Source organism: Ornithodoros turicata, chromosome 2, assembly GCF_037126465.1.
Source record: "Ornithodoros turicata isolate Travis chromosome 2, ASM3712646v1, whole genome shotgun sequence".
NCBI classification, from domain to species: Eukaryota; Metazoa; Arthropoda; class Arachnida; order Ixodida; family Argasidae; genus Ornithodoros; species Ornithodoros turicata.
In genome coordinates, this window is record NC_088202.1 from 82,609,056 (window position 1) to 82,621,303 (window position 12,248).

Here is a 12,248-nt window from a genome sequence, read left to right on the forward strand (position 1 = left end):
TGAAAACTTTGCATGAAAGATTCAAAAACAGGTTCGGATTGATATTCAAGTCGCGTCATTTGTCAGGGTATGTGCGTCATTTGTCAGGGTATGTCACGATGCCTGCCTTACTTGGGTTGTGTACAAGTTTAGTGTTAACACAGGATTAACAAAGCTAACAGTACTAATTCGAAACACTTTTGTCACCGCGCGCGCGCTGCCATCCTGTTTATTCCTTTTCCCTACATGGTAGCGACAAAGGCCCGAAACTCGCCAGTTCCTTTGCGGGATAAAATGGGGCGCTTCATGCGTTTCGCGTCATCGGACGTCAGAAAACGTCATAAATTGAACGTCATGGAGACATCCGGTGGCTAGTGATTACTGATTGGTTCCCATCAGGATGAATTCGTTTTCTGAGCGATGATTGGCCGTTTTCAAATTTGTTCGCGAGCGCTCAAACAGGCGACAGACCTTGCAGACCTTGCAAGAGGCAGTCTGACATTATCAGGCTTCTTCAAGCAAATTCTGGCGCAATATTAGTGTCATGTTGTTTTCGTTACCGCAGTCATGCTCTATACGTCTTGCGTTGTATAACCGCATGTCGCACAATAAAATACTTCATGTGACAAAAACAACCAAGGCTCAGTCGTATTCCTGTAACTCCCACTGCATTCCGAGAAACGCGAACCAAAAAACAGTGAATGGAAGAAAAACAAGGAACAACAAAAGAGGAAGGGAAGCAGAGCAGAGAGGAGGGAAGTAGTGAGAGAGAAACGGATGACACGTCATTTACGTCATTCGCGATATAATCAAAAAAGAAAAAAAAAGGATGGTTAGTCCTCAGTCATTGGTCCAGCTCCGGAGGTCACGTGAGTTTTCAGCTACAATAGATTTCTACTACAGCTTCGCGCCCCTGGTAGCGATGGCATCTCTATGAGTGCGGTAGCTGCGCACTAAGTCATCATCAGCGCTGTCTTCCCTGTTTAAGAGCACATAAAGATTTATGTACAATGCGAACCTTGTACACATTTATGTCCTTCAATCTCATCTTTCAATGCCGACAATCATATGCAAACAGACTGGCAGGGAACGGCTGTTTAGCGCTCACCACGCGCTTACCACATGGCCCACCTGTTGCTATGGTGATGGGCGGAGCACACGCAAACTTGCGAATCTGCGACGTTGCTATGAACACACGCTCCTGATCATTCAACGGATTCAACGGCCTCCCACGAAGCAAAGACGGAGCTAAACCGAACTTGCGAAACGGCGACGAACACGGCCCTGATTGCGAGGCTGCACCGGTACTTTTTTTGACATGTAATCCTAATTTCCTCTTGGCATATTCTTCCTCGATCCCTTTCATGCTCGTTTAAAGAGCCACTTCCCCTGTTTTCAAAATTGCTGTCAAAGAAATCGCTCGGGCGCACCCGAAATAAAATTGTTCATGTTGGGGATGCCATAGCCGCAGCCCTGTTCGCTAAGCCGTCCTCTGATGGGCAGGCGCCGTTGATGCCATCCCCTGACTGTGCTTGCGTGATCTTCGGCGAAATGGGCCAGCCTGCAAGCTACTTAGCTGACTGAGGATTGGAGTGAAGTGCTTCACGCCTCCGTCACTGTTTCATGGAGCGCCGATCTGAACAAAACTCTCCGCTGACATGCGTTCTACGCGCTGGCGGTACCGTTGCCGAAAGCCATGGCTCTGTAATGCGCTATAACCATGGAGGAAGGAAACACAAGGAGCGGCTCTTCCCTCCAGACTAGCGTAGCCACCCTCTAGCGGTCGCTCGAGTCAAAATCGCCATTGCTTCCTGTCCACCACGTGATGCCCTCTAAAGTTTCGGTTTTGCAGAGCTTTGTTTCTCGCGCTGCTCTCCGTACGATTTTGCTTTTTGGAAGTAATCTATTGTGAAAATGTGAGCACCATCATAGAACCGACGTATGGTAATGTGTTCCTGTCCCGGCTGCGGCTCTCGTTGAACTAAACGCAGCTCTGTCACGGGAACGCGTTTTGTTCGTAAGCACACGGTAAGTTGTTTTAGTCTTCCGTGTGTGTTCGAGTCATCTTGCATTGTTCATTTGGGACCTCAAACTCTGCCGCAGATTCATTTCATATCTTCTGTTGTTGTGCAAATCTGATTAATGGAGCGGCATTCTCTACCACTTAGTCAAGAAAAGTACATACGTTGGAAGTAACCGTTGCCACACGTGATGTTTCCGGTGCCCGCGTACTCCTTTTGCGTTCTGCACACTGTGACTGGTCTTCTAATAGAACAGTAAGCATTCGAACACACAGAAATACGGTGCAAGCACGCGTTCAACGTAATACTGCCATCAGAACTGCCACACAACTACAGCTCGCGTCGTCTGCTTTGCTGGAGCCATGCTGTCTGGAGGGTCACGTGAGCGGTCACGTGGTAGACAGGAGCATCCCAGAATGCAATGCGAGGCCGGCTACGCTCGTCCCGATAGAAAACTGTCGGAGGGGCCGCTCCTTGTGTTTCCTTCCTCCATGGCTATAACGGTGTGTCTCTGCTCATCGGAGGAGGCAAGGTGTGGAGAAACAACTTGATGAACCGTCCTCCGGGACAGCAATAAGGGGTGCATGTAGATGAGCCTGGCAGTGGCATTCTCACGTTATTGGCGTCCATAGAAAATCCCACGTGGGCCTCACGCGTTGCCGCCATCCCTTTATTTGGGGGTAGGGCTAATGAGGTCGCTTCCGGCCACTCGGGCAAAGAAGAAAACTGAGGAGCTGTGCGGTCGGATGACATACTTGCATAGCGTGTAGCCGTTGCATTGACTCCATCAGGACAGGAACCACGTGAACTGTTGCGTGGAGCTTGGGGGAACCCACGAACTCCAGTTGCAGAGTACACACGAACATCAAAAACATAAACCATCACAATACCTCAAGTTAGTCTGCCGCGAACAACAACCGGGTCGTTACCCGCGCCTGTACTTCAGCAAATAAATAATGTGCTTGTTTCGTTTCACTTTCGCCGGTTGAACTTTTCCAGGATTGTGCGTATAGGTGGACCGCACGCAATGGGTTAGAAAAAGGTAGTTTATTGTCGCAGAGTTCAATTTTACAACACGCGAATGTGCAAAAGAGAGCCGTATCAAAAGGGAGTAAAGGCCAGTATTGGACAGCGCTCAGTGCCGGGCAGTAGGATACAAAAGTCTATGTGGTCCCGGTAGCAGAACGGCATGTACACAGGTTAACACTCAGGTATAGCTATGGAGGCTCCCGATAAAAGCAAAGAGTACTGAAAGCTGCTTGGGGTGCCACTTTGTAACATTCCTGGTCACGAAGCACCACAAAATTAATTCAGTAACATTGTAATATTTTAATGAAATGAGCACGAAACAGTATGAAGGATTTTCCTAATTGATTCCATAACTCATTTACCATTTATAGACACGGATTTCACGAGATGTTTCTGAAGCAATGTTGCCTGCTGGAGTCAAATGTCGCCAGCCAAATGTCACATTATCACTTAAATAACTCGTTACTTCTTAAAGGGGTTGCGACACTGTGTCCCATGTCATGCCAAATAAATGATGAGAAGCAATCTTTGCGTCGATGTAAACCTGTATTCTAGGCTTTCCAGCAAATGAGGTAATAGACTCGTAGGAAGTCGGCTTCATGAAAACCGAAACTTATTCGTCTCTGACGTCATTGCAGGTGTCTCCTCCATTGAGGCAGCGCGGGAGAGGTCGCATGCCTACCAACACAATAGACCTAGCTCTCGCTTCTCCGATATCAGAGCTTGACCAGTACGTGTGTTCAAGGGTTTTATATCTCGTCCAAGTATGAAACTTGGAAGTTTCTTTTTTTCTTCTTCAATACCCTGGCGTGCAGTACGACCTGTACACAATGTAGTGTGTCACAACCAGTGATGGGCAGTACCTGAAGTATCAAGTACTCAAGTAGTACTTTAAGTACATTTCTGTGTACTTGTACTTTACTTTAAGTACATTTTTCCCAGTACTTTCCCATCAAGTACTCAAGTACCCAAACTTGGAATGCAGACAAAAAATCACAAAAGAGTACAAAAATGCACCCTACTAAAAGCGCTAAAATGACAGCAAGAAGACGAAAACACACCGATAGGGCTATCTCTGAGTTTTCGTCTTCTTGTCGTCATTTTAGCGCGTTTAGTGGGATGCAGTACCAAGAGTCCCAGTCTCACATTTTACCAAAAATGATTTTTGTGCTTTTAAAGGGCATATTTCTTGAAGCAAATCTATTGTTGAGAGGCTTGAAATGTTGAAAAAGTATCAACGCTTCTATGATTATGTAAAACGAATGGAATGGACACTGTAACCAGCAGCACAATGATTTGGTCCACTGTCATTTCAGTTCTCCCAGTGGAGGGTTCTATGCTTTTTTATATTGTTTCCTTCATTGGCAATTAATTATCATTTTATATCACATTATATGTGTGATTGCATTACATGATGAACACTCTGAAAGACACACATGCTTTCATTTTTACATTTTACGTTTTTTTAATTGGTCACATGCATTACATTACTGCAGATCACAGTCGTATAAAAATGAAGGCTTACATTGTGCTTCATCCTTTTTTACTTTCTTCATATTCTTTTTTTGAACTTGTTGTATTTCAAAAAGCATCAAGGAATGCCCAGAAATATATAATATATGTTTGCTTGTACTTTTTTCCCTTGAAATTTCCTAGCCTGTTATAGCAGAAGATTAGTACCGGAACACCACACTAGGCGGGTGATCTTGGATCAGTCAGGACATAATACTATTTCGCATAATCACAGTACAGCTGACTGATTACCTCTCTACACGTTACTGCAAATTATGACATCTGATGAAGTTCATATTCACGGGTTAGCACTTAACCTAGGACTTTATGGCTTCAGAGCATTTGTCAAGAATACTCGCTAAAGTTTTGACAAAAAGGCAAGACACAGATACTAAACAGTGAAATGCAAAGTGTTACAAATTAAATTGGCAATGTACTTGATGAGTACTTGAAGTACTTTGCCTAGTACTTTGTACTTTACTTGAAGTACATTTGGAATTGGGTACCTTGTACTGTACTTGAAATACTAATGACGACAGGTACTTGGTACTTTACCTTAAGTATAATTTTGAGGTACTTTGCCCATCACTGGTCACAACCCCATTAATGCTGCTAATTGAGAAAAAGTTAAACCTCTTTAATGTACCCTTGGTTCTGACACGCTAATTGCTTGAAAGCTTATTTCGAAATGCTATGCTTCCGCCGAAGACCTCCCTAAACACCATCTTACGCATGTAAACGGGTAGAAATCCTGCGAACCGGTAAGGAAGTATGAAGAGAGTGCCTCAGGACGAGAGCCGCCCGTATTTCGAACAGAGACTGTTCTTCTGAGCACCGTCCTCATCATTAGTATGGTATTTAAAGTGTTAGGTATCACGTGTTAAAGGTCCAATGCGAATTTTGGGTCAACAGCCTGGGGGACGAAAGAGTCCGTTCAGCCTTTTACGACCGAGGTGAATGGCCGCTTTGTTATAGAGTGTGTGTACGCATGCAGTTGACATATCCCCAGTTGCACTGGCCAACGGCCTGCTGCGAAGTTTACGTGGCACAACGAGCTGAATGGGGACACGTCTTACTCTCACTGAGTGAGGGTCCCTGCTCGTTACACCGCTGGTGTTTGGAAATGAATACAGATCGGTCTTTTCACGTGTTTCACAGTACCCACCATAAGGGTCAAGACACTTGAACAAGACTTCCTCTTTGCCTTGAATTGGCAACATTGCTCCAAAACTATCTGTTGGAACAGGAACAACCGTTATAAAAGAATAAAAGTCACAAAGTTTCACAGCTGAGTACAAGCACAAAATATATAAATACACTTTTTACATCTGTAGCGCACTTTACACCATTCAGACCACGTGGTTCAGATGCGCACCCGTTCCAGCACATATTACATAGCACCAATCAGCTCAAATGAGGTTCCACAGAGGCTCTGTAATTGCAGTCTTGGCTGAGGCCTTTTGCAGTGGCGCACAGACGCGTACTATGCGGTCCGTTGATACATAATTACAATGGATATCGCTATTGGTAAAAAGTTCTTGTAAGAGGGCAAGTTGATTGTTAGCTATAACAACCAATTTAACAGCGGATGCTATAATTATGGCACGCTTTCAAAGAGTAGCTCTAATTTTCATCGCAATATGGTGTGTGTAATTATGACGCATTATTTTGAGCTATGATACAGGCCCCCTAAGTAAGCTGGAAAGTGTCTAAAGCTGATCAACTCACATCTGCGGAAATATGACTGAGGTTTTAGCACATCTACGCTTAAATAGATATCCCACTTTTCCCAGATGTTTCCATGTTAAAAACTGCGTAGATAAGCAAATACACTTCCTCTGCCTTTCTACGTCACAGATATACATCAGATGATGTTGCAAATGACAAGCAACCTCATGAATTGCAAAAGTACACCAATGTATCGAACATTCATGGCCTTGAACTGCTTTGCCCACCCCAATGCACTCGCGCTTCCAGTACCATGTGCTGCCGTTACTAAAATGAAAAAATGAAAAAGAGAAAAGAAAAGTCACTGCGTTGTTCAACATTGCAAAAGCGTTGCTGTTTGTGTTTTCCTTTCTGGGCCTTCTTATTTGGAAGCACATGCGTCCTGGCTCTGATAACATCGCGTTAAATGTCGCGATCTCCATTCACCGCGAGGGACGCGCATGCCCTATGCTACAGAACCGGAGCCACCTCACTGCGCTTCCGTAATGTATGCGCATTTTGCAATTGTTTATGCACATGCGCTGGGCGCCCACGGCCTTAGAGCTGCCGAGTAGCGTTTCGTTTCTGTCTCGCCCAACAGGTGACGCCGTGCGGAAGCGAAACTAGCGGAACGCGTCTCTCCGGTAATTCTATCCGGACACGATCATCGGTGTCCTGGTGCAGCTGCAAGACCCTTCTGTGGGTGCTTGGCAGGTGGGCCACTTTGGGAGAGCAACAGGGTGAGGACGCTGAAGACAGCTACGCTGTGACATGATGAGGAATGAGGTGCACGAACATTTACCTGAATAAGGTAACATTGGATAACTCAAACAGAATTGTCGGTCTTTCACTGCTGTAAGCGGTTTCTTCTCAAGCCGGATCGAATTGGAGTAAGAATGTGGCACATAGTGTATGGTTTGTGAAGAGCGGATTGTGCACTGCGCTCTTGACTCCGAACCGACTTGCTTCTCATGTGACATGACTCCTATAAACTCCGGGTGCTGTTCGCGACAGCCTTTTCAGGAGTCTTGTCAGCAGATGCACACGAAACGCAGGCACAGACAAGAGGGAAGCACTTGTCTTTCAAGCTACCGTTAAATACCGTTCTACAGCGTTTTATATTGTTCGGGGTCATTTCAAGTAGGTACGTGTATTTGCAGACACCAATGAGCACGAGGTTTTTTTACGTCACTTAATTCACCTTTGCATTGTGTGCCTACCAAACAATCGCCTGGTGGTTAAAGGAGCTTGGTCGTGCCAGTGTTGGGTCGATTAGAAGTGACGAGGCAGACGGTTACAAATACCTATATAGAGCAGTTACCTATGGAAACATGGGCACAATGATTGCTTGTCATTTGCATTCCAACATCACTGATACCCATGCGTATTTCATCTTCGGAAATGAGAACAAGGTGTAACTCCCGCGAAATTTGTTCTCCTTCTCTTGACCAAGTACACGCTAATTATCTCCCAAAACTATGTTTAGATGTACTTAGTACGAAATGTAGCTAGCTAAATGGTATCATACAAGACCTCAGAAACGAAGTCTACTTTCTCTAGTTAGTCGCAAAACAATAATCTTCTTTTCTGTAGCTATGTCGCAGGAGGATGGGTAACGCTCTAAAATCATGATGATTGTAACAGGAAGGGAACGTTATGTACAGAATGAGTAGTGTGTGAGTATATTAGAAGTATTTACATTTTGATGTGGGTGGTGAGAAAGCTCTGGAACTATTAGAACCGGTCATCGTTGAAGCAAGGGTCAGACTTGTGCCCGTTACCAAAAAAAAAAAAAAAAGGAATTAAATACCGTTACCCGTTACTTCAGAAAAAAGTAAATAAATACGTTACTCGTTACCGACATACAAAAGTAACGAGTTCTCGTTACTCACAGGTAACGAGTTACTTTTACGTTACCGCCGTATAGTTAAAGGAGCCAACAAATATGCCGCCACACGTGGCAACGTGATTAGTGGCCGTTCGTTTTGTCTTGTTTCCCCTCTGCGTCGCGTCTTGGGTATGCGTCAATGTAATAAACCTTTTGCTGAGTCGGATAATTTGTCGTCCGTCCTTCGTGTTCCGTGTTTCTCGGCCCCTTACCATGAGTCTATATCAGCTTGCCTGGGCCCTCCCTTCTTTCCGAAGTGGGGGTGATCGGAGACTATGAAAACACAAGAAAAGACACCGGTTTTCGTGCCACCGATCACCAACGGTTCCCCAAAACTGATGAGGGGCTGCGTCATAATTTAGGGCGCTCAGAAGCTTAGCAAGGACAAGAAAAGGCTAGAAGTCGAAACGCGTTTTTTGCAGCCAGGACCTTTTCCGACAACGCGTATGCGCATGCCCAGCCCCTGTGTCCGTCATTTTTGAGCGGAAAACATCGCTATGAACCCACCTGCGGGCGACTGTCATGTTCATTGTGGGGAGATAATCGGTTTCAATGTTACGCGGGCGTTTGAGGTCTGGTAATGAGTACAATGCGCTTTCACTCTTTCCGCCTTCTTCTTCCAATCTTCTCTTGCTTATACTTTCCCACGCAACGTGACAGTCCGAAAAGTGTCACCATTATTGGGGGGAAAGACACGACGTTCGACATTCCGTCGCCAGAGGCGACGCGAATATGGAAATGGTCCATTGGTCCCCATTCTTGGGAAGGAGTGATGGTCGGAGATTACGGAAACAAGGGAAAAGACAACAACACATCCAGCGAGGGATTGCAATAATACTTTGAGTCACACGTGGTCGTGGGTAACGCAGGTCAGACCTGCACACATTGCGCCACACGGAGTGCCGAAATGTGCTCCCCCATGCTGAAGAAAAGGAACGAGTAACGTCAGTAACGAGTTACCAATTTTTGTAACTGATTCCGTTACTATTACCATATTTTTAAATGTAATGAATCGTTACTTCGTTAGAAAGTAACGAGTTACTTGTAACGAGTTAGGCACAACTCTGCAAGGGTTAACTCTGGTTAGGGGGGATCCTGATAGGCCACGATATAACCGGATCCCAATAATTTGATCGCACTATACGAATTATTATGATGCAGTGAAGAAAACAGGAGTGACTGAAGGATCTGCTGTTCAACATGGCGTCGATACACGCATCCGTGAATCTCAGGAACCGACGGTCATGCTGCCATCTGCATTGTCCTCTGCATTCTTGACAACTGGTCATCACTCTGCTTCTGGCAGACACCCATTTTACTGAGGTAGGGCAATACTAACTCTGTAGGATGATGAAGTGTCAGTTAAACGAAAGCTGCCGCGTCACATCTCTCAATGTCAATTACGACAAGAAGTTCCTTTCATGCCCACGACAAAACAAGTAAACACGCAGTGGTGAAAAACCTGTGCCTTGAACCTGTCTGACGCCATGTCAATTAACATTGCAGTATGGCGTTGAAAACAAAAAGCGCCACGTGGGATTATCGTACTGCATTAGCCAAATGTTACGTGAACTGCACATGTTGTGGGAATTCCATATATGCTTGCTCATGTCACGACAATTTTTTACCGGTCTAAAACTCTGCACGTGTAGTTATGTCATCAGTGGTTATAGCAGAAATTTGATAAAGAAAGTGACTAAAAAGGGCGATTACATGGCGCTCGGATGGCAAAACAACATATGACACTATTGACGTTCTCGCATTGCATTGCTGGTTTGCGATACTTTTCATGAGCAGTCTTAGCAACAGCATGTAAAATTATTCTGAAGCGTGACGGCGGAGCTCTGGCATCACGCCGATGTTCACCACGCCGATGATGCACCATGGCAAGCTTCTACCGAAGTAACGCCCCAAGCATGCGCCATTTGTACCTCAGGTACACCTGATATTTGGTAATATTCATGCACACAACGGGGGGGGGGGGGGGTTCAATAAGAAATTGAGTAAGTGCACACTGAAGCAAGTGCTATTTTAGTTTAACAGACTACAACCACGTCAATGACCCGCCTCGAAGGCTCTAACCGCGCGCTTCGCGAGTGGAGTTGAAGCGGATCATTGATATCTTTAGAATGCTGGAAAACGTACCCCCGCAACCGCACATGTTGATGCCAGCGATTAGGAGGATCGCCTTCCACGCAGAGACTTGGGGGGTGTCGCGGGTATCCCGGCACCGACCGCCGTGCTGTGTTAAGTGTGCTGTGTTGCGTGCTGTTTTTTTTCTGGCTTCTCCGGCAGACTTTCCAGATGAATATCGGCACAATTGTCTCTGAAGTCGGCTCAGGACGCATACTAACCCCCCTGTCCCCCAATCCTTCCTGCTGTCCTCTCTCCATCTGTCTACGTATGTACGCCGCTCATAAGCACAACATGTGGATGCGGGGAAACCCTGATATGTGCCCTGTCTTGTACTAGACCACGTAATCTACCTCGTGGAACACACTGATGCCTTGCAAGTAGATCCAACAAAAGGACGATATTTTTCCCACAGTTGAACGCTTTGACCACTAAATTTCTAAATTCGTCCCACACTCCCCAACGCTGTGTCTTTCGACGTTCCTGCATTCAAATTCTCGCAGTATCGTACTGTCATATACGTATGTCGAGCGAACGCGTCTACAATGCTAATACTAGTGTTCTACCTTGAATATTGTGCGACTAACGTTGATGGGGCATATGTCATGAGAAAGGGCGATCGAACTATCAAAGTGGAAATTATTTTGTACGCGGAAGAAATTTTGAAAGGTCCAACCCGTGCTTCAACAATGACCAAACCTGCAACTGCTTCATGGAACAAGAGGCTGTTCTGGCTGGATATGGTATATACCCTATACATGGCTTTTCCAGTACTGGGTACTACTTCACTGCGCAGCGGACTTGGCAATTTCTTTAGTAAGTTTTGAAGGCGTTGATCGAGCTGAAAGTAATATAGACCCCCGTGGCGAACACTCGGAGACCGATATGCGGATCACAAGCAGCACGCTTTCTCAGCGACATCACCGAAGACAGCGGCCTCAAACCATTGTTTATGTATTCGCGTGTGCTGTGGTATCACGACATTACTCCGCTTAGTGTGAAAGTATTTTCCGTTGCGGTATTCACCCATGAACCGCACATTGTCTTTTCTTTTTTTTTACTGTGCATTGTAATTTTTCCCAACATGCAGTTTTTGCAAAAAAAGAATACATGCTCTGTAGCCTTCGACGCATTATTCGACATCACTGCACCTGCGACAGGCAACCCACAATGTTCAGCACGTAACTACGTGGTACAGGTAAAAGGGACAAAAACGCCATTCAAACATCGCGACTTATTGATGGGAACGTACCATCGGCAAAAAAGGTCCATGTGAACAGAAAACTACGAGAACGCCGGCGTTGCAACGCATGCAAAGCTCGCCACCCAGGGCAGCAACGCTATATCAGAGGTCTCACTCAAAGAACAGCAATCTCTCAACACCTTCCATATCCAGGCCGGGGGTTGGGACGCTTGAACATCTGTTTCGCTGCAGTCAGTCGAGCAATTGACACCATATAGCCACAGCTTTGACAGTCGAACGAGTTTCATTCGGAGGTACTCCAGTTTCGCCACGGGGACGGTGCCGAAAGGGTCTTGCAGGTCGTGCTAGGGATCTTCCTGCTGGAACGCTGCGGCGCCTAAGCATTTGGAGGCGGGGAAGGTGGCCGACTTCCACTGGCTGATCGATTTACGATGACCTTCGGTGAGCCAGGACCGTTGTGCAAGGTGGACTCTGACGGTCCGTTGGCCACCGCTCCGTCATCCTGCAAGGCGTACAAGAAAGTTCTTGAATTGGATTGGGTTCGAAGGGAAAATAATGTGAAGATTGTGACTCCAAAGTCCTGGGCACAGTCTGCGGAAACAAAGTCGGTGATACTGGTTGAGGTTTGTGAATTACCATGAATAATTACAATTTTTGGGAAGGTTGCAGCTCGCATACTGTACTAGTGGTGGTAGCCAACTGATGGACAGCACCAACAAATGTGTTCCAGGAAACATGGTTTCCGCAATGTGTATCAGCTGTGTATTTGGTCATC

General features: G+C 45.8%; 1 protein-coding gene across 1 annotated transcript in view; it reads right to left on the reverse strand.

The window, feature by feature from the left end:
- Nucleotides 1–3,034: 3,034 nt before the first annotated feature.
- LOC135385627 (uncharacterized) overlaps nucleotides 3,035–12,248 on the reverse strand; it is a 236,316-nt gene continuing 227,102 nt past the window's right edge. Inside the window, exon 7 of the mRNA XM_064615073.1 lies at nucleotides 3,035–11,975. Within this exon, the coding sequence (XP_064471143.1) occupies nucleotides 11,850–11,975 (126 nt within the window). The 3' untranslated portion in view covers nucleotides 3,035–11,849. The remainder of the gene's footprint in view (nucleotides 11,976–12,248) is intronic.